Source organism: Anguilla anguilla, chromosome 6 (genome assembly GCF_013347855.1).
Source record: "Anguilla anguilla isolate fAngAng1 chromosome 6, fAngAng1.pri, whole genome shotgun sequence".
NCBI classification, from domain to species: Eukaryota; Metazoa; Chordata; class Actinopteri; order Anguilliformes; family Anguillidae; genus Anguilla; species Anguilla anguilla.
In genome coordinates, this window is record NC_049206.1 from 20,794,454 (window position 1) to 20,817,675 (window position 23,222).

Sequence of the window (23,222 nt, forward strand, 5' to 3'; positions counted from 1 at the left end):
CCAGAAGAGTGGAGGCTGTTACAGCAGCAAAGGACGAGGTCCAACTCCATATTAATGCCCATGGTTTTGCAATGTTCAACAAGTACATACAGGTGTGATGTTCAGGTGTCCACATACTTTTGGAAATGTAGTGTATTTTTGACTTCCTTAACAGTGGTTTTGTTTCTTTGATTTGTACTGCTCTCCAACCATTGACGTAGTATGAAATAAAGTAATTTGTATTATAACCTCTGTTATGTACCACTTATTGTAGTCGTCTTTGCGTTCATGAAAAGCGCTATATAAAATCAATTTATTATTATTATTATTATTATTATTTTCTGTTCTTATCTTGGGTAATATTAAAGTTTATGTGAGTGCATGTTAATATCAATACGCTGCTGACGTATACCGCACTGAATTATATTCTTAGGGTCCTGCATGGAGTTTCCAATCTTTCAAAAAGCTCAAGAAGTTGGTGCAACAGGTTTTTCATGAAGTTGTTGTGTAACTGAATTTATGTTCATACTAGAGTACGTCTGACTTTCAGTTACAGTTATATAATGGTTCAACAGGCTGCAAGAGATTAATAGACAGCTTAATAGACAGAGTTTGTGCTGTGTGTGTGTGTGTGTGTGCTTGTGTATGCGCATGTTTGTGTGTGTGTGTGTGTTTGTGTTTGTGTGCCCTTCTCAGTGCTCCAAAATGTAAAGGTAGAGGCAGAACTGAATTGGCCACGAAATGGCATATTACACTTTATTATTACAGAAGGAAATCTTGTGTTCTGTAATGCATAACGTTAAGGCTTTGTTTGTCTGTCCAACGTGCACAAGACCTCATTGACACTTCAGCATGTAGTCTAAACTATTGTAGTTTACACAAAGGCCACAGTAGTGAAAGCGGGTTTGGGGTGTTGGTATAAGACAATGTTTAGACTCTGAAGACAAAATGTCAGTCTGGATTATTTGTCCCTGTTCCATGAAATTAAGTTTTATACAGCTACTCATATATCTACACACTCCAGTTTTACTCAGTTAGTCTTATCCTTTGGAGACATTGTCTGGGTAAAGAAATTCTTTTTGATCACTGTCCTGGCTGCTTTGCACCTTTTTTTGTCCTTCTTTTGAGTATCTGGGTGGATGTATTTAGGTTTTTCCTCTCTGACTGGATTTTGTATATTGATGTGAAACGTGGCTGTTTCGGTACCCCTTCACCATGCATGTCTGTGTTGGCTCTGTGTGTGTTGGGGTGTGTGTGTGTGTGCATATGTCAGAGCTGGGGCGTCACCTGGGTTCGTTGATTTTTAAATTGCTTTCCGTGCTCGTTTCTCCATCCAAATTAATCTCCAAATCAACACCGCTGATAAAGTAAATAAATGCATCAAAACTGACAGACGTCCCCGCCCCCCCCCCCCCATCCCCACCCCGGCCCCCTCCCTCGGCCATTTCTGTGGAACCTGCCTGCCCTCGGGGGCCAGGCACCCTTCCCTCCAGGCCTGGCCGCCTTCCAGGTGCACTGACGTGTTTGACAGCCGGCTGGCTGGCTTGGAACATACACTCGTGAGCTCTCATGAAATGTGGGGGCCCAACGGCGTGGAGCACAACCGCAGCTTTTCCCCGGAACCGCCAGAGAGCGCGTGGAGAGAGCCGCTCAGCAGGAAGCGCGGGCGCAGAACACGTCCGACTTGCTTCCTTTCGTGCTAAAGGGAGCCAATGGCGCACGGGGGCGAGGTGTTGCTTTTTCAGTAGCTTTCTGTGGAGAGTCAGGTGCGTCCCGCTGCTGTGATGCAGTGTTTCTGTAGAAACCCAGCCCGCGGGAAACAAATCCCATAATGCAGCATCAATTGTGATCAGGCCTGCTGTTTATGATAGCGGGCCCCAAATAATACTTTGTGCTGCAATTTGGTCTCGGTGTTGAGCCTGTACAGGAGTCACAGAACAAAGTAATAAATTCTGAAGGCGACAAGAGTCGTGTCACCTGCCATCGAGCCACAGCTACCTCCACCGCAGGAATGAGACATAGAGTTTCCAGCCCCTGTGTCAGCACAGATGTTCTATAAATCACATGCAAGATGTTGGGGCGATAGCATAGCATAGTGGGTAAGGAGCTGAGCTTGCAACCGAAAGGCTCGATTCCAGGGTAAGACTCTGCTGTTTTACCCTTGAGCGAGGTATTTGACCTGCATTGTTTCAGTATATATCCAGCTGTATAAATGGATGCAATGTAAAAAAAAAGGTTGTGTAAGTCACTCTGAATAAGAGCGTCTGCTAAATGCCTGTAATGTAATGCACAGTAATGTTAGACTAAGCAAGATGCGTAACAGCGCTTAGAAAATTCTGAACCCTGTATTGTTGAGTCCAGAAGTTCTCTCACTAGTACACTTTGATTTCAACCATTTAAATGGCGAATAGAATCCCATTAGAGCCCAGACAATAGCGAGGAATGGCGGTCTCTATACAGATTAACAGCTTTGGAATTCACCCGTTAATCGTAGCTGGTCTCCCTCAACTGCCGCCGTCCACTCCCACGCCCTGTTTTTAAAGTACGTTTATTTCATAGTTGTATAAATGGATTGATTTGGATTTGCATACTGAGAGAAAATATTTGTGGTCACAAACAAAATAAACATTGTGTGAATGCATAATCATGTACTTCACCCTTATTGCCTGTGTTATTTTACCTTAGTGTCCCAACTGTAAAAAAAAAAAAAAAGAAAAGATGTGAAATAGCTGTCTGCTACAAAAAACACTAATGGAGGGAGGTGTGGTATCCTACTCTGAAAGTTGGACTTCGAGGGTATCGAACCACTGCTGCTGTTTCTCCAGTTGGCACGTCATTAAAAACATCCTTCTGGGGTTCCAAGCATATTTATTTCCTCAGGATTCACAGATATTGTTTCCTTTTTTCAAAAAACCTGACCTGGACAGCTGGCTCTAATCTCCTGGGAAAGTTTTAGACCAAGTGTGTCTCCCCTCTTCCCTTTAGCCCTCTGTGACATGCACCCAATGAGGGCCCTGTTTCTGATCCCCCGAAATCCAGCGCCCAGACTCAAGTCCAAGAAATGGTGAGCCCACTACTGACCTACTGACCGTCTCTTATAGATGTGCCGGATTTCTCTTACAGATGTCGTCATGGCTGGTGGCTCGGTGGCTTGGTATCTTCAGCAAGCTGTGATTGATATCACTGTGAAACACTTCTTTTAAATTGGTTCCAGAGAATTTGGCTGTCAGACCTACCAGACAGATTGCAGAGTGTCTTGTGAATGATAATAATAATCCTGTGATTTGTTGTGTTATTATAGAAGGGCATTTACGTGTAAAAAAAAAAAGAAAAAGAAAAAAACACATTTGCTTGAATCTTTTCTGTTGCTTTGGAAAGGGAGAGAGAGAGCGAGTGAGAAAGAGAGAGAGGGAGATGGTGAGAGTGAGAGCCGGTGTGTTTTCAGTGTGTCTGAGTTCCGGGCTACATTGCATCCTACACCTGACAGGTCCAAGAAGTTCCAGTCCTTCATCGACAGCTGCCTGGTGAAGAACCACGGGCAGCGGCCCAGCACCGAGCAACTCATTAAGCACCCTTTCATCTGGGAGCAGACCAACGAGAGGCAGGTCCGCATCCAGCTCAAGGACCACATCGACCGCACTAAGAAGAGGAGGGGGGAGAAGGGTGAGTGTTTCACGCAGCTTTGAGACTGCTTGGATCATACCAAGAGGAAGGTGGGAAGGGTTAGTGTTTCCCATGGCATTGAGCCCACCTGGATCATTCCAAGAAGAAGGGGGGGAGAAGGGTGAGTGTATCACACAGCTTTGAGACCATTTGCACCATGCCAAGACCTGAGGATAGGGAGGTATTTCACACAGTTGAAAGTCCAAGGCTGGTCTTTACCAACAAGAAACAGGCTAGAAATTGTAAATATCAGCAAGAAGTAAATACACCCTGTCAAGTGTTGTGCCAAAACTTTCACACTCCCCAGAAGCCTTTCACTTAGCTCAGTAGCTGCACTGCAGTTAGTCTCCATGTTCAGTTTAACCGGTACTGACAGGCTGTTCTGTGGTTTTTTATCAAGACAAGATAAATGCAGCTTTAAAACGACACGGTTCTGTATTTTTAGTGTACTTTCTGAGTATAATGGACAGTTGGCGAACTTCCAATAAAGCGCTTATTGAAGCAGATGTGTTTTTTTTGCTCTTTTGTAGCCCTCTGCATCATTAATGGCTATACCCGCGGCCAAAAAGGCCAGTAATGATTAATGTGGCTCACTGACACGTTTCATCCCTAAAGACAATCGGCGTAACACAGTTTAAAATACAGTTGCCTCAGTGACCTCGTATTTGTAGATTAATTTGTTGATGTTTCCGAGTCGCCTGCGTGTTCTTGCACTGACATGAAGCTCTTCCTCTGAGGAACACCAGATGTGGCGGTCCGTGAAGGTCAGAAGCATCCTGAGCCCAGTTTCACAGGGTGCGTCCCTTCTCTGTTGCAGATGAGACTGAGTACGAGTACAGTGGGAGTGAGGAAGAGGAGGACGGGGGCGATATGGGGGAGCCCAGGTACGGTTCCACCTCCAGTGCATGCCAGGGACCCTACACAAAGAGTAAAAGGCAAAAAGCCTGGGGTTTTAATTCCGTCTCTGTCCAGGATAGCAGAACACTATGAGTATGACTGTAAGGGGCACTGGGGTCAAAAAAAGCCACGTCAAGAAAGTTATATGTACCCGATTACAATTAGTTTGATCTCCCTTTCATTTTCGATAATCTAGTTTTGCCTAACTATGCTTTGCAGGCAACTCTTGTACATATTTGTTGAATGTTTTCTCCATTACATTTGAGAGAACAATTTGGTCACTAATAGTGTGACATCATCAGATCACCTGATTTGGAAGAAATGTTCTGTTCCCTTATTGTGTTGCTGCCAGTCCGTCATTTGAATCCAGGCCTTAGATTAAGGACATGAGGGTGAGGTTTTGAGGTTATTTTAAAATTGAGAAAGCGCGCTGGGGTCGCCCATCGTCCTGTCATGCCTTCCCTCAGCTCCCTGATCAACATCCCTGGGGAGTCCACTCTGAGGCGGGACTTCCTGCGCCTGCAGCTGGCCAATAAGGAGCGGTCCGAGGCCCTGCGTAGGCAGCAGCTGGAGCAGCAGCAGAACGAGGAGCACAAGCGCCAACTACTGGCCGAGAGGCAGAAGCGCATCGAGGAGCAGAAGGAGCAGAGGCGGAGACTGGAGGAGGTGAGTCAGGGCGAAGTAACCCACCGCTGCTGAGCGTTGCGTACTGGTCACTGCATCTCTGCTTTAAGGTCTGACTGTTTCTGGAACAATATAAGACTCACAAAAGCCTGGATATTTGTGTGTGTGTGTGTGTGTGTACGCTTGTGTCTTGTGTATATGAATATATGTTTGGGTCTGTGTCTTTGGGTGTGTGTGTGTGTGTGTGTGTGTGTGTGTGTGTGTCTGGTTGTGCTGTAGACTATGGATAAAACAAACAAACCACATTTATCGAAACCCTCCGCTTAGTTTGGCGTCCCCATCTTGCAACCATTTTGATTACATCCAAATTCATCCAGAAAGCAGCTTTATTATTGTGGAACAAATGTCTTTTATATTTTCACAATTATAAAGGGGAGCTTAGTTTCCATTATTACAGACTAGTCTGTACCTATTGCAGCTGGGGCTGGTGCACAAAAAGCCATAATAATCGTGTTGTTTAAGGGGAGGCTGAAAGTCTCCTGGCTTATTCGTTCTCAGTGAATTGTTGCCAGTGGTCACAAATGCTATTCTTTTACATATAAAACTGAGCTTTTTTTCACAAAGTGAAACATTATTCCTTTGCCTTTGGGCAAGTGGGGGAAAACAGATACGGAGGACAATTTGTCAATATTAATTTCAAAATAAGCAAATAGTTAATTAAATAGATACATGAATAAATAAAAAGTGAAATGAGTACATACATTATTAAATGCTAAATTTGTTTTTACCTTAAATTATTTATTTCCACATTTAATTATTTGATTATTTCCACATTTAATTATTTCAGGATTGTTGGCTTATGTGAAATAATTGACTGAGAAATAATTAAATCTGTCAACATCATCAATCAAAACCGGTGGGCAGAGTCTAATATCCAATTGGTTGGTTGATTCGTCCTGCCTGCTTTTGCCGGTGTATTTTGAATTGCATCGTCTGCGACTGACCCAGCTATGGATGTTGATGCGATTAGTGTATTTTCTTGCTTTATAGCGAGAGATATTTTTTTATAGAAGCTAATGCTACAAACCTCAACTTAGTTACGAGGTTAAGCAGTACATTGAAATAATTTCAACAGTCACCAGCCGGACTGCGATATTAACAATAAGGCATTTGCCAAGTTGGATGAGGTTTTACCGTTGTCAAGCAAAACTGTGGTTGATAGTTCTGTTTGGACCGTTGCGACTAGAGGTTTGCTTGACAATGGTAAAAAAAATATGTCCAAAGGGCCGTGGAAGAAAATTTCAATTTCAGCTGATTAAGTCAATAAAAATCAATAAAGATAAAAGTAACTAATACATAATTATTTTTGGTGACCATTGTAAAAGCGGAATAAACCATTCCAGGCTGTCTGTTCTGTTACTGGAAAATAATGTGGTTTGGGGGTGGTCAAGAATCACCACCCTTGTCATACTTTACATTAATTTCCAGTAATAAGACTGCCTGTTGTGGTTTATTTTCTTATATATGAGATGATTAATACTAATCACACCATCATAGTAAAATAGTCTATTATGTGAGCAGCTGTTGATAGCGAGCCTGCCAACGTTACGTTATGACTGTGGTAGACTATGGGTTGACCAACGTTAGGTAGCATTGATAAATGTCAGACATTATAATCTTGCTAGGTACCTAAATAATTTATGTTACGTTCAAATGTATTTATGTTATTCAACTTGGGCAGGTTACTACTTTGGTAGTCATAAGCAACAAGCTAAGGATAAATATCGAGCTTGTCTCTAATCACCAGCTCTCAATCTCGGTAATCGACTGATTCAGGCTGAAGGGGTTTTTTCAAGAGTGGGTCTATAAAATTCAGCCTATACAATATTACCTTCTGCCCACCAGCTTTGATTGGTGATATTGACAGATTTAATTATTTTTTAGTGCACACATTAGCCAACAATCCTGAAATAATTAACTGTGGAAATAACTAAATAATAAACACTATTTATTTAAAAAATAATTACATCATTAAATATGTAAATAAAAAATAAAATTAGCATGTACATAATTAAATGTGGACACACATTTTTATTTAATTATTTATGTTGACATTTCATTATTTATTTTTTTATTAAATATTAGCACAAATTTTCCACCATAAACCAAAGGCTTAAATGGGGAAAATCCTGAACATGACTGTAACAGCAAATCTCTCTAGGTGTTTTCTTACATGCGTTACAGTGCACGTTCTAATATTCTCCAGACGTTGATGGGATGTTATTTCACAGTGCTCACTGTGGGCACTTTTAGTTACTCAACAGGACATGTTCTCTGAATATGTGTAATAATATCACCAGGTCAAGATTTAATATCCTGTTTGTATTGCACACAATTCAGTTTTGACAGATTTAGACCAATGGTGTGAAACCTATTCCTCTAGATTCAATTAAATGCACTTAGCCTGTTTAAGGGCACGTGCGATTCAATCAAATTAGAATCTAGTTGTTTGATATTCAGTCCAACAAACATTTAAGACTGAAAATTCATGGAAATGTGAATTGGAATGCAATTAATAAAATATAATTAAAGACAGAAGTTGAATAATTTGCTGAATAGAGGAATAACATTTTAGGACTAAAAGTATTAAAGATACGAAATACGGTGTTCATTTCCCAGTTTTATCTTTTATACTTCTGGCATATGGTATATATTAAATCATTTTATGTAATAATAAAGCAAAGGAAAACAAACATTGGTAAGTCTTATGAGTTATTTAGAGTAAATGCTTTTTGAAATCTAACTGAGGAATTAACCATTCAAATGTTATTTAGTGACAGTGTGCCTTGCTGTTAATGAATAATGTGTTTGGCGGTATTCTAATGTGTTGAATGATGATTCGCAATATTGAATTATGAGTTCAGCTTTTTAGCAGAAATGGTACATAGGCTATATGCACTAAAGCGGATGCCTGGTTAAAATGGCTAGCCACATTACTGCTCCTTCCTGATGCACTGTGCATAATGCATGCTGGCAGAGGTTACTTCATTCAGACTAAAATCGTTGGCACAGATATCTTCCTTCTGGTCTCTGTTTCTCAGTTGGGCATGCCAAGTAGTATTTATGGAGATAAAACACTGGATTAATCCGGAGGGTTTGACTGAATTGCATATACCTTTGAACAGTCTAAGTACATTTGATTGAATCGAGCCCGCTGAGTGCTACCTGCTAAATGCAGTCCATTTACCTGTTAGAAAGCCAGGACAATTAGCCACTTCTAAGGAATACGGACAGGGAAATATGAAATCAGATTTAAATGATTATCATCACACACACACATGTAATCATATTCCACTGTACAATTTGTCTGATTAGATTGTGCAGTTGATTCAGCATAACAATTTAATTTTCCGTAGACAGCCAAAGCATCCTAGCTCCTTACAACCATATGCGGGCACGCACACGCGCACACGCACACGCATACACACAAAGAAACCATGCACAGCCCCAGCCTGGTTTAGACAGGAAAAACCTCAATTCACTGACTGGCCGGTCTCCTTGAAGTACAGTGTAAAAGTTCACAGAGTTCAAGACCCAAGAACACAACGGCGAGGCCAGTCTGGGTTCTCAGCAGAAACGCCCTTCAAAAGGAAGGAGGAAGAAGTCAGAAAGGGACGGCTGTACCCATGCAAAAGAGCCGGAAACCTCCGCCAAAAAAAAGCAGAACGACCTGCCAGCGACGATCAAAGGGAACAAAACAACTGGATTTCACCAGCCGACAAGGCATCCAGGCCGCTGCCTGCAGGTGTTTCCAGATGATTCGTTTCAAGGCACCGCGCATGGCCGTGTTTATGCCCACAGTCACCCGCCACTGTTGTCATGTCTTCCTGGAGAGATGGGGGGGTCGTTCATGAGCTGGGGGTTTTTCATGGTTGTAACAAAAAGCCTTATCTGACCCTGATGAATGATGTCACTGAAAATCTGTTTCCTTGCTCTGACAGTTTGTCTTTTCAGTCAAGGCTTTATAGGTACATAAGCGGTTCGGTCAAACCCTCTGGATTATTCGAGCACCATATCTCAACAAAGTCTACTTTGCTTATGGTATTGAGGAAGTTTGAGGTTTGTGCCAATTAATTTCTTCATTGAATGGCACTCCTGGTGGTAATTTATTGCTCAGACCATGTTTGGAAAACCCACCATTTCATGCTGAAAGTCAGGATGAACTTCTGGTCTGTTGTGAATGTTCAAGACGTAGACACAGCGTGGCTAACCATTTTAACCGGGCATATGCGTCAATACATGTACCATATGTATGCACAAAAGGTGAACTCCTTAATCATCATTTATCACAGAATATCACCTAATACCTGATATTAATTCAAGTTATTGTATAGAATACTGTAGTCCGCTAATAACATTTGAATATTTAATTCTACTGTGAACAGCACCTTTCACTATGAAGAACTTATTTTGAATGACCTTTTTTTGCTTCCATCCTCATCATTACTATAAAAACAATTTTAATATCTACTAATGTCCAAAATATTCAAAGAAAAACTGGGACACGACTCATATTTCGTTGCTTTTTATATCTTTGATGAGATGTTGCATGAATCAAGTGTGATGATATTCCTCGATTCACTCAATTATTTTTAAACTGCTTTGATTATATTTCCTTAACTGTATAAAAAACTGAGAACTGTGAAGTTGGAGATGGGCAAAGAATTTTTACAAAGGATAAGCTCACTTGCTTCTTGAAAAAAAAGCTCCTACCTCCTGTCTGGGCACCACAATCGTCTGGCTGTGCCTTTTCCTGTTTCTTGGATTTTAACTGTTTTAAAAGAGCTTTGAGGATTTTTTAAAATCTTATTTCATATGAAACAGCATACGACCGGTTTGACTGAGCTGCGTACGCCCTTACACTGTCTAAGTGTGTTTGACTGAATCTGGCTCTGAATCTAAGGACATTTAAAAAGCTTCCGCTTTTTAAATCTCTCTGGGTCGCTCGAAAGCGGCTGCGGCCTGTCGGTCGTGGCTTCGGTACTGGGCGTGGCTCCTTCGCCTTAAGCGCCGCGTGCCCTTTGGATCGCCGGCGCCATTGGTATTCCGCTCAGCACAGGAGCGCGGGGGGGGCGGAGGAAAACGCCCGCCCTTCACACGTCTCCCACAAGCCTCCTCGCATCATCCTGCCATCGCGCCCTCCCTGCTCGGAAGTCTATTCCCTGGGCCTGGGAGTCCCAGACTTGAACCACAACAAAAAATAATTACTCCTGCTTCTTTGAGCCGGTCATCTTTCAGTGTCTGACATTTGCGTTGTTTATTGATCGTAATACTCACACAGCCGTTGGTAGCATTGCAAAAGTGAAAAAAAAAACAGTTATTTTGAGTGAGAAGTACAAAACGAGATGTCATGCTCTAGCTAGCTTGCTCAGCTTGAGTAAATTAAGACCGAAATCGCTCCTAGGTTTTTTTTAATCTGGCAAAATTTGTTTTGATCACAACACTGACGCATCATTTGTATAGGTGTCATATTTAAATTATGAATGACATTTATTGTGTTTTTATTGTATATTATTGGCTGTAAAATCCTGGTTAAATTTGGCTGGAGAGACCTTCCTGTCAATCACCTCAGCTGGGCCAGTGGTCACGTAGCCTCTCTCTTCTCTCTCTGAAATGGGCAGGTGTGCCTGCACGTGCGTTTGTGGGCACATGAGCACGCGTGTGTATGTGCGTGCTTGCGTGCGTGCGTGCGTGCGTGCGTGCAAGCGTACAAGCGTACATGCGGGTGCGTGTTTCATGTGTTGTTGTGGGAACACAACTACATGCCACCATGCTGGTCCCTTCCCAGACAGGCCACTTTGTAGCTCTTGGTTACATCTGCACTGGAGTTCTCCTGAGTGGTGCAGCAGATGCAGAGGGTGTGGATGTTTTTATTAACGGACTCCCTCCTCCTCCTCCTCCTCCTCCTCTCCCACAGCAACAGCGTCGGGAGCGCGAGCTGAGGAAGCAGCAGGAGCGGGAGCAGCGCCGGCGATATGAAGAGATGGAGCAGCTCAGGAGGGAGGAGGAGAGGAGACAGGCAGAGCGTGAGCAGGTACACACAACTGCAGTCTCTGATACACACAAAACACAGACACACACATACACACAACTGCAGTCTCTGATACACACACACACAAAACACAGACACACACATACACACATCTAAAGTCTCTCATACACACACACATAACACAGACGCATACATACAGACATCTACAGTCTCTCACACATGCACACATAACACAGACACACACATAACACAAACGCATACATACACACATCTACAGTCTCTGATACACACACACACACAACACAGACACATACATACACATTTATACAGTCTCTCTCACACACACACACACACACATAACAGACACGTACATACATGCATATATACATGCATATAGTCTCTCATACACACATAACACAGACACGTAAATACAGTAGATACATAGTTACATGCATACATACGTACATAGTCTCTCATACACACACTTAATACAGACATTGTCTTGGGCGGCTTGTAAGCCATGGCAAAAGAGGGAGACCTCACACTGAATGTTGCCAAAATAATAATACACAAATTCATTAATGAAAGAAGACAAACAGAGTGGAGTGGGGCAGTCAGTATTGTCAGCAGTGCATGTGGATTCTTGGATGTAAATGAGCGTACACGTGTGAGGTGTTGTAGGGGTAAGACAAAGAGCACAAACCAGACAGCGAAAACGTAGCCCCCAGCTCCAAACACAGGCACAGGAATGGAGGAGCCCTGGCAAAGGAAAATTGGGTTTTATTACCTGGGATGCGCCAGGCCAGGTGCACCCCGTCGACAATGACGACTTTAACTCCGCCTACTGATCGGGGAACACCAGAGTCATCACAACATGCAGATACATATGTAGTCTCTCTTACACATAAATAGTGTCTCATACACACATGCACGCACGCGCACACACAAAAACACACAGCCCAACATCCTCCTCTCTGTGATGCGATCTGCCCTGGTGGAGAGCTTTAGTCACTCCCTTGAATTCACAGCTCTATTACAGATCTGCAACAGCCAATAAAGCGCTCCGCACTGCTGAGCAGAATGCCCCACGGTAACTCATTCCTGGTTTTATAAAGCACAAAGACATTATTGCATTCCCCCAGAGAATTTCAGTACACATGCACTTGGGAGTAAACACGAAAAATAAAATACAGCTCTGCTTTTAATCTTGCGATATTGACATGTTGAGTTTAATGAGTGTTTGAAGACAAATATTCTGTTCATTATTTGTTATTAACTATTAGATTTTTAATCTGAATCTCGGTGTTGAAATGCTGCAGTTCTCCCGTTGTGTTCCTCGTCAGAGTATGAAAATGGCGGGTTGGCGTTGAAAAATAAAAAATATATCATGACTATTGTACAATGTGCCCTTTCAGGCCAACTTTTTCTTTTTCTGAACAGTTGTTAAAATAAAGTTTTTTTAAATTCACCAACCATTCACAACCAGGAGGCATTTCAGGACGTGTCTATGATGTCATAATCATCAGATACCGTTAGCAACGACGCCGGGCTTAGAGTGCAGTTGTAACTCCTACCGGGAGAGATGAGGCTCCCGGGCCCGGTCGCTGTAGAGTGGAGACGGAAGTCGAGCGAAGGCCTCTGGCGATAGCCCGCTCCTATCTGCCCTGCCAGTGCTCGCCACATAAGCCCTTTCCGCTGTCCATTTCCTGCGATAAGCCCCTGGCTGTGGACGGGGTTTATTGGCGCAACCTCCCGCCACGTGCTGAGTCACCGGGCTTTAATAACCCGCTGCTTCCAGAGAGGGAGGGGTCAGGAACGGAGCGTGGGGGAGAAGGGACGGAGGGGAGGGAAAGCGAAATGAAGGGAGAAACCCTCACGAAAATGGAATATGCTGCAACCGCAAATGTGTCAACTTTGTTCCACAGGGGCTTAATGTATTGCAATATCTGGAAGCGGAAATAATTTGTTTGCTTGCCCATATATTGTCACGTGTCGCAGTTTATTCAATAATACATTTAATTAATCTCGTTTTTTGGGTTGTCACTCAAATTAAGTGCTTTCTTTTTGAATCTCGCAATGCTAGCAGTGGCTGTGTACATATAATGATCAATAAATAACACGAATGTCGGACGCCAAAAGATGATTGGCTCAAAGAAACGGGTGCAATTATTTTGTTGTGGTTCGGGTCGGGTCATTGCCAGATTTTGTCTTGATCTTAAAAAAAAAAAACACCTTGGAATATCAGCATTTATAGAACATAGTGTATTTTCCCTGCATTCCGCCTTTTTTTCTGCGTAAAAAACGCTGAATCCTGCATTATCGCGACCACTGAAATTGAGCACTTTTTTGGCACAACCTTAAAGAAATTGTGCTGCTAAAGTGTTCTCTCTCTTTCTCGCGCTCTGTCTGTCTCTCTCTCTCTTTAACCTACGTCCTCAGTTTTTTCAGGTATACCCCCCACCCCCCTGCAGATGGTTATTTAGCTCTGTGCTCTTCAGCACAGAATTGTGAATAGGTTTTTTAAAAATAGCTGTAGAGGCGGCCTCTGACTGTCTCCGTTTATACAGATCCCTTCCATCCCAGAATAAATACGTGCGCTGAGATGGCACGACTGCCACAGCACTTTATGGGTGACTAATCACACGGAGCCCCGGGTCATTTAACGCTTGCCTTAACACTGCGAACCATGGCAATGGCTCTCACCGAGGGGCCTGACCGCTGATTTTTAGCCGCTGCAGCCGTGAAATGGTCAAAGTGGCTCGTCTTCTGGCCCCAGCCCCACCCCCCAGGAGCGCTGCCGTAGCAGTGTGGCAACCTCAGGGCTAAAGGTTCTTGTTTTTCTCATAGTCTCTGCCGCCGGCTCACCGCTCTCTAATTTGGCACAGCCTTCAAAAAAGCGGTACGGGAGTGTCACCGGCCTGACCTTGTTGTCCTTCACTACTTCTTGCATTCCTGGGCCGTGGGGGCGAATACCTTGCTGTATGCCGTATCTCTCTCGGTCTCTCTGTCTCTTTCTCTCTCTCTCCCTAATGGAAGGAGAAGCTCTGTGTGCCTCTCTCTCCGTCTTCTCTCTCGCCCCTTGCTCTCTCGCTGTCTGTCCCTCCCTAAGATGCCGTAAAAGGAAGTGGTGGAAAAAGGCTTTTAAAATGCACCTCTCTCCCTCCTCTCTGTCTGACTTTTACCTCCACACCTACAGCTTCTCTCACGTCACGAGATGGTTCGATGGAAAGGGGAAAAAAGTCTGTTGAGATGTGCCTGTATTCCTCGTTCCTTCTTCCTCCCTCCCTTTGTCTCTCGTTCTCTGTCCTCTCTCTCTCTCTCTGTCTCTCTCTCTCTCTGTCTCTCTCTCTCTCTCTCTCCCTCTGGGTGGTTCTGTCAGTGTGAATCACTGCCGTCTCTCTCCCCTCTCCCTCGCACGCTGGCCGGGGCTGCAGGAGTATATCAGGCGGCAGCTGGAGGAGGAGCAGAGGCAGTTAGAGATCCTGCAGCAGCAGCTCCTACAGGAGCAGGCTCTTCTTCTGGTAAAGGAGCAGGGCCATGCCTCTCTCAACCTCATGACTCCGCCCCCCGTCCGACCTTGTGATTTCGCCCATTTTGTGTTGCGCTTGTTCCCTGTGCCTGTGTGTTCACCCCACTAGAATGAGGAGCAAGCAGAGGCTGATTGACCAATATGAAGTTAGCAGTGCTGTAATGACAATGATGTATCAATGGCTGTGTGTCTATAATAATGTATCAGTGATGCCTGGTGAGCTATAAATGGAGGAGGCAGAATTCTTAAATGTAAACTAATTGCCCTCGGCCTGTTTCTGTTTATTTTCCTTGATTAACAATCAGGCAATTCATGATGTGAAATCAAGTCAAATTGATATAGCTAATTCTTCTCAATTTCATTTTACGGTAGGGTTATTTTTCTTTGCATTATTAAATTGTGCAGTATTTGCCCAAGTCCAATGCGACTTGCACAGCATTTGAATTTCTACATAGGCCTGATATCCGTTTATACAGCTGGATATACAGTATACTGTACCGATTGAGGTTAAGTACCCTGCCTTGAGGGTACAATCGCAGTGTCGCACCCGGAAACCTTTAGGTTTCAAGCCCAGTTCCCTTGCCATTATTGTGCAATACTGTACCATTTACTTGCATTTTTGCTACAGTGTAGACTTGCCAATGGATTATTCACATAGTTGTCACACCTGTTAATCAAGCAAAATAAAAAATATATATAAATGTATATAAATGTAGATAGATAGATATATGTGTGTGTGTGTGTGTGTAACTTCCTGCTCATTCCCAGCCCTCCCCCCGTTCATGATAAATTTCACCCCCTTTCGATCACTATCAGTCTACAGGGGCTAAGCCTAAAACACCTGTGTATTTGGCCGTTGGGCACATGCTGAAAAAGTAGCTGAAGTAAGCCAGCCACAGGTACTGCGTGTGCTTTGGTAGCAAGCGTCAAAACATACACACCTCTACATCTATTTACCACTCTCTCTGAAGCGCCGAATCACCTTTTAAAGGCTTTTGACGGGATCCATCTATACTTCTTTACGGCCGGCGGCGTTAAGACGGAGAGGGCTGATTTATTCAGCTGTTATGTCCCGGGTTCAGTGGGAGTACGACGCTGAGGTGATTTGCAGCCAAAACTTTGCCGCCGGCGGTTCGCGTGCCAAGGCGACATGAAGGTGTTTCTCTCCGCCCCCCCCCAATTCATCCGGTAACCGCCAGCCTTCCGGGCACAGAGCGGTTTGCGCTCAATCGGCAGCGGGGCTATAAAACTCTCCTTTAATTAAGCCGGTGTCAGGTGAGAATGACAAAAGGGGCCGCTCTCAGGTAGTGTATTAGCACACTGCCTGTGTCAGCCCCCAGGGCACCCTGCCCCTTTGTTTAGTTTTACTAAATAGTGCGCAAATCGGAGCCAGAGAGGCCTCTGCCACATATCACCCCTTTCCCCTTAAGCATTCTTTTTCTCGTGTGGCCCTTTTTTTTTCTTTTTTTTTAAACTGAAAAGCGCCGTGCTGGCTGTCAGGATAGAATGTTGCGGTGTCAGATTCTGATATGCACAGTAACGCAGTCCGCATTAAATTCAGCCGGGGACGATATCTCTGCCCTGGCCGTCTGCTGACTTGCTCGTGGTCTGACCCTCGTCCTCAGGTTGTTTGAGGTTGTTTTTTTTTTCTTCAGCATTTCGCTTCCTGTGGGAACTGCTGAAGAACGACACCTCCTCCTTCCCTCCCTTCATCCCCGAAGCCCCCATATGTTGCTGCCGCCCTTCTTTCTCCTCGGGTGTCTTAAATCTACTTATTCAGCTGTCGCGGCGCAGATGCAAATGCTAGCTGATCTAATTGTATTCAGATCAGCCCCTGGGCTTCGCTTCCTGTCCAGGACAAGGTTTTGTCACCACTGCCGCTAGCCCCATTTTGGCACTTCAGAGGGGAGATTCGTTTTACTTAGCAGGACTGCCAGAAACCGACTTCAGAGCTTTCATTTCATTTCCACTCACGCTGAATGGACCCTCTGTGCGCTGTTTCCGGTCTGGGTCAGCTCAGGCGCCAGAGCCAAACCTGGAGGCTGGGCCTGTTTTCTGGTGTGGCAACCCCACATGGTAGGAGTCGCACAAAATGATCTGCCTCTCTCTTTAACTGACAGATGCAGAACCTTTTTGGTGTGACTCTTACTACCTTCCTAGCCCTCCATGTTTGTTTGGCCTGTTTCACATGACCCGGAGATCCCTCTGCTATTGGTTCTGTGCATGTCATGTGCCCATGCGCATGTTCCAGTGCATGGCTCGCGTTGTGTTGTGTCTTCTTTACGCTTCTGTGTTGTGTGCCAATAATGTTACTGAGTTGCTGATCGCCCTCCACTCTGTCCGTGTGCGTGTGTGTGTGTGTACTTGTCTGTGTGTTTATGTGTGTGTGTACTTGTCTGTGTGTGTGCGTACGTGCGTGCGTGTGTCTGTGTCTGTCTGTGTGTGTGTGTGTGCGTGTGTCTGTGTGTGTGTCTGTGTCTGTGTCTGTGTGTGTGTGTGTGTGTGCGTGCGTACGTATGTGTGTGTGTGTACTTGTCTGTGTGTTTATGTATGTGTGTACTTGTCTGTGTGTGTCCGTACGTGCGTGCGTGTGTGTCTGTGTCTGTCTATGTGTGTGTGTGTGCGTGCATGTGTATGTGTGTACAGGAGTACAAGCGGAAGCAGCTGGAGGAGCAGAGGCAGGCAGAGCGGCTCCAGAGGCAACTCCAGCAGGAGCGGGCGTACCTGGTGTCTCTCCAGCAGCAGCAGCAGCAGCAGCAGCAGGACTCCCGCCCAACAGACAAGAAACAGCTCTACCACTACAAGGACGCTGTCAACCCCAATGACAAGCCAGCCTGGGCCAAGGAGGTAGGAGGCAATGCTCTAATGCTAGTATCTGCTCCCGTCAGTCGTCCATGCAGGGCTGGGTGTCGGAGGTTTGGCAGATGAGTGGCACGACCAGTCTTCGAGTCCTGAGACAGAGTGGGACGGGCACGTCTGTGGAGGCTCTGTCATCATCAGTGGGAGTCACACCGATTAACGGAAACTTTTCTCCGACAGTGCCGCGTTCTTGATTTTGTTACAAAACTGCACGCCATTTCTCAGCACCACCTGGGTATGGTGAAGACGGGTTGTATGTCCTGCATCTTGTACTGTGTGTCGTATATGCCTGTGTGTCCTCTTTGTGTGATGTGGGTACTGTCAGATATATGTTTGCTGCCGTCTTGTCTTGGTCTGGACCATGTTTTTAATGCCCTTTATGATCCACGTTTCAGGTCATGAGGCAGCCCCAAAGTAACTGCCCTCGCCCTTCGGTGCAGAAGCATTCCTCCTTCCAGGAGCGCAGGCAGGCCCCCCCATCCCATCTCCTCCCCCGCCAGCACGCCCCCCGCAGGGCAGGCTCCCACCCCACTAAACTGCCTTCCTCCTGCAGCATCCCAAAAATACACGTCTCCTCCGAGCTGGACGTGCAGGAACTGTCCCGCAAGATCAACGAGCACGTCCTGGAGCTGAAGGCCGAGCGGGCCCAGGCCGACGCACGGGGACGCAACCTCACAAAAGCCCACGAAGCGGTTAGTCGACAGTGCGCCCCCATCCTGCGGGCTAAATCCCACTCGCCCACTGCTAGGGTAGACGTGGACGTGGACGAGGGCGCAAGGTACCCTCAGCCCAACCTGAAGGGTGCGTCGAGTTATAGCAACCTGGCTGAACCGTGGGACCTGGGGCCCTTTGGGTCCTACCAGTTCAGTCTCTCCAGCTCGGCCCCAGAGCAGAGCCTGAAGGAGATGTTCCCGCAGGAGAGGCGCTCGTGCTCCGAGTCGGCCGGAGGCTTCCTGAGGCCGCCATTGGTCAATCCCGGGCTGCACAGGGACGTGTTTGAAGAGGAGAACTGCCAGTCTCCAAAATGCTCTAGCTTCATGGGGGAGCCATGCGTGCAGTCAGTAGGCTGCTCTGGGTCCTCCTGCGGGCAGGAGGTGCTGTTGAATGTCCCTCAGGTTGGCTTCAGCGGGGGGCGTAGAAGTATGTCCAACCAAGACCTCCACGACGTGCAGTGGATTGGTCTGTCCCCCAGGGGCTCCCATGCGCAGTCGCCGTGCCGCTCCAGGTCCAGCTCCCCCATAGGCTTATCCAGCAAGTCCTATTTCTCCTCCCAGACAGACCTCACTATTCGTTATACTAGAAAATAAACTCCCTTCCCCCTCTCCCTGCATTGTACATAGACCTTTGTGCTTACTTCATGTATAGGCGTTTTAGAAATACTAAACCTGATAACGAAATTTGTTTCCATTCACATTGAACTACCTTTCACTTACTTTAGCATTTGCAGAGTATTTTCCTACTGCCCACAAACCCACAAATTTATGCGTCAGCTGTCCCTGTTGTCATTTTAGCCAGGGATTGAGCAGGCCTGTCCTAAAAATTGTTTTTGTAAAGGACATCTGTTAGTCCTTTCCTTCTGTAGTTTCACTACCGCATTCCATTTAATCCCCAAGATTTAAATACCAAATTTAATCAAGTGTTCCCTTTTCCAGTTTCTTCCTCAACAACATTTGAAAATGAAAGCTGGAGTTGAATTAAAAATATTATGTGCTCTGTTTTCCGGCTGGCACTTAGCATGTTGCGAGCCGTCACACTGGCAAAGTGGTGTTTTCGTCATGGATTTTTATTTTATTCAATATTTTTGCTCGCCACCACCCCCCCCCCCCCACCCACCCTTCCCTGGACGGAGGACAGCTTCATTTATAAATAACAGTATATGCAGTACCACTCAAAAGTTTGGCCACACCTACTCACAGAAGGGGTTTTCCTTATTTTTACTAATTTCCACATTTTAGAATAATAGTCAAGTCATCAAAACTATGAAATAACACAAATTGAATTATGCAGTGACCAAAAAAAGGTATAACAAATCAAAACTATCTTATATTTTACATTATTCAAAATAGCCACCCTTTGCCTTCAAAACAGCGTGGTATACTCTTGGCAATATCTCAACTTCATGAGGTAGCCACCTGGGATGCTTTTCCAGCAGTCTTGAAGGAGTTCCCATATATGCTGAGCAATTGTTGGCTGCTTTTCCTTCACTCTCCGGTTCAACTCCTCACAAACCATCTCTATTGGGTTTAGGTCAGGTGATTGTGGAGGCATCACTCTTCCTCTTTGTCAGATAGCTCTTACACAGCCTGGAGGTGTGTTTTAGGTCATTGTCCTGTTGAAAAACAAATGACGGCCCAACTAAGCAAACCAGATGTAAAGGTGTGTCGCTGCAGAATGCTGTGGTAGCCATGCTGGTTAATTGTGCCTTCAATTCTAAATAAATCTCCAAGAGTGTCACCAGCAAAGCACCCCCACACCATCACACCTCCTCCCACATGCTTCACGGTGGGAACCACACATCCAGACATCATCCGTTCACCTTCTCTGTGTCTCATGGAGACACAGCGGTTGGAACCAAAAATCTCAAATTTGGACTAATCAGACCAAGGACAGATTTCCATTGGTCTGATGTCCACTGCCTGTGTTCCTTGGCCCAAGAAAGTCTTTCTGAGATTTCCGATTTCTGAGACAGGTGACTCTGATAAATGTATCCTGTGCAGCAGAGGTACCTCTTGGTCTGCCTTTCCTGTGGTGATCCTCATGAGAGCCTGTTTCATCATAGTGCTTCATGGTTTTTGCCACTGCACTTGAAAAAACTTTCAAAGTTCTTGTAATTTTCCGAATTGACTGACCTTCATTTCTTAAAGTAATGATGGACTGTCGTTCCTCTTTGCTAAGTTGAGCTGTTTTTGCCATATTACGGACTACTACAACCAGAAATGATGGCCTTCTACCCAATAGGGCTATTTAACACCCACCCTACCTTGTCATAACACAATTGGTAGGCATTAGGCATTAATGAGGAAATACATTCCACAAATTAACTTTTTTTAATTAACTGTGTGCCTTTAAAATGATGATTTAATCATTGTGCTTCAACATTCTCCACCCCTAAATTTCACTGAATTTCTAAATGAAAACTACTTGTTGGGGGTGCATTTCAAAAAATATTTTTTAATTTTTTTTTAGTTTTGTGAAGACATTCATACATAGGCATCAACTTCACTATTTATATTTGTCTAAGAAACTAATTTAGAGAATTTCGGCTTAAGCCTTTTGATCAAAATGTCTTTAAGATCATGAGAAACATACATTCAGTCAGGTGTGTCCAAACTTTTGACTGGTACTGTACATATCTATGAGCTAGTGTACATGCCATTCCATATAACCAATGAAGCTTCTATGTTTGATAAATATATAAATATGTAAATATTGTTCATATTGTGCTTGCACAAACTGTATAAGGTGCTGCACATATGCATATCTGCTTGCATATTCAAGTTCTACTGGCAGTTAGGCTGTACAGCTGTATCATAATACCCACTGGTACATCCTACCCCAACTATCCCACCTGCCCACCCCGACCCGCACTGGTGCCTCCGCATCTATACTGTCAGCACCCTTGTGGTCCTCTCACAATCCCCACAATGCCCACTATGGTGATCTTTGCTGAAATCCCAGTGTTCCATGGATGCACCCCTCCTTCCCTTCCAACCATTGCCTACCACATCAGCTTCCAGCCATCACCAGGATAGATCGACTCTGAGTATGACGACAGACCAGATCCCTTCCGACCGGCTCCTGTGAGGTTGTCATTTATGGTTTTACTTCCGAACCTTCGCTGGTGGAGGAGCTTCCTGTGGGTCTCCTGTGGCAGCAAGCAGTTAGGGGGAAGGGGGTGGGGGCAGTTCGACACACCTTTTGTCATCATTCGTCCTGAGCTCCACCTAACTAACAGCAAATTAGCTCAGCCATCTAATTTGCCCCCTGATGCGAGAAGGTGGGACCCTAGCAAACGGCCACATGTACAAGTGATGAATATTGTCTTGCAAAGTTATCATTTAACTTGATAATCAAAGCAAACCCCAACAGGGATGTACAAAACTGATTTGAGGTGTCAATGTATTGCCACTTTTTTCTGTGAATGAGAGTTTCCCAGAATTCCTCTCTTGGTACCATGTATGGGAGAAGTGATTTTTGTCAAATGCAGGGGCCAATGCAGAAGCAACTCTGAGGCACATGTAACTGTGCAGATTCCCTCCAAGAAACATTTATCCTAAATATTCACTGTGATGTGGCTGTTTGATTTGCTGGGGTCCCAGTCAATGATGTATCCCCCAGGTAGACTTTTCCTAACCCAAGTAGAGTTACGAGCACTCGACGGCAGTTACGCATAACACCATGAATCTTGGATGGCTTCACATTTGTAGGCAAATGTCGGACCATTTTCACTTAACACGGTTAGGTGCATTAGCAGTCCTTAGGATTGCATCCACACTCTGCACTCCCTGACAATGTCCTTCTTGCTGCCATGTTCGTACTAATCGGCAAGTCCTGGGGGGGCCTGTGGATGAGGATGTATTTCTCCCTTTTTGATCCCTGCTTTAGCGGTCAGATTTAACCCCGCCCCTCATGAGAATCGGAGTCTTAACTTACGCATTGTGTCTGTCTGTTGATTCCATCTTTTTGTTGGGTAGGGGATTCTTTTTCCTCAGAATCCAGGCCATGTCTCACTTGGACGTCTGTCCCTTTTTTCTCCTTGCTTGTGCATGAGGGAGAGCCTCCTTCTGTGGAAAGGGTGTTGGGTGTGCAGGTTTGCCAAAGGCCATCAGCAAAAGTGCTTGATTTTTGCATGCATCATTGATCCACAGAAAACAACTGGGGCAAGCTGGAGTGGTATCACTAGCCAGCTAGCTCATTTGTTTGGAGATTAGTTGTGGCGGCAGAAGCAGTAAAACTGGAATCTTGCTCCGTGAATATGCATATATTAAATGCCGCACAGGATATTGGGCAGGAATTGATGACATCAATCAAAACAAGTCTTTAAAAAATACAAAACCCATTTCTTAGAAATGGTCTAAAAGATCTGAAAAAGCAGAGCCATTTAGGAGCACTGTAATCTGCAGTGCCTGCTCCACATTCTGTTGTTGGTTCAGGCTTGACATTGGTTGATACACCCAGATCCTTTTCCATGTTGAAGGGAGGCGCTTGCTCATATAACACTTAACTGCAGTTTTCTCTCCTCAATAGGTACTGGGCCTCACTCTGCATAATCTGAGTCTGTTTCATTGGTAGCTTCTATCAGAGTCACGGTTGATTCTCACTGGAAGCTACATGAATCACAGACGGCTTCATCGTGCAATTACGGGCTTGATGCAGTAGTAGCGCAGCACTGTCGAGCAAAATGAAATGCTCGAAATTGCTGCCGTTTGCTGAAATCACTGCTATTGATTCTTCTTTTTCATGACATAGATCCATCTTTCTGTTTTCAAAACACACCAGTGCCTTTTGATGTTTCCTTGCGAGGATTGACCGACGGAGTAATTAAGGGCCTTCTTATTTAGTCCCGCGTAAGTCAGCACTTTCTGCAGATGTGGGTTTGTCTCTACCAAGCCACTCCGA

At 44.9% G+C, this 23,222-nt stretch overlaps 1 protein-coding gene across 10 annotated transcripts in view; it reads left to right on the plus strand.

The window, feature by feature from the left end:
- Window positions 1-23,222, plus strand: part of LOC118229435 (TRAF2 and NCK-interacting protein kinase-like) — a 111,361-nt gene that overhangs the window by 63,688 nt on the left and 24,451 nt on the right. For 3 of the 10 annotated variants that reach the window (XM_035421382.1, XM_035421383.1, XM_035421384.1), the window contains exons 9-16: window positions 2,965-3,043; window positions 3,467-3,642; window positions 4,460-4,526; window positions 5,007-5,205; window positions 11,141-11,257; window positions 14,650-14,736; window positions 17,391-17,591; window positions 17,999-18,295. In XM_035421382.1, the coding sequence (XP_035277273.1) occupies window positions 2,965-3,043; window positions 3,467-3,642; window positions 4,460-4,526; window positions 5,007-5,205; window positions 11,141-11,257; window positions 14,650-14,736; window positions 17,391-17,591; window positions 17,999-18,295 (1,223 nt within the window). The remainder of the gene's footprint in view (window positions 1-2,964; window positions 3,044-3,466; window positions 3,643-4,459; window positions 4,527-5,006; window positions 5,206-11,140; window positions 11,258-14,649; window positions 14,737-17,390; window positions 17,592-17,998; window positions 18,296-23,222) is intronic. The other 7 variants (XM_035421386.1, XM_035421387.1, XM_035421388.1 and 4 more) reach the window with 3 other exon arrangements.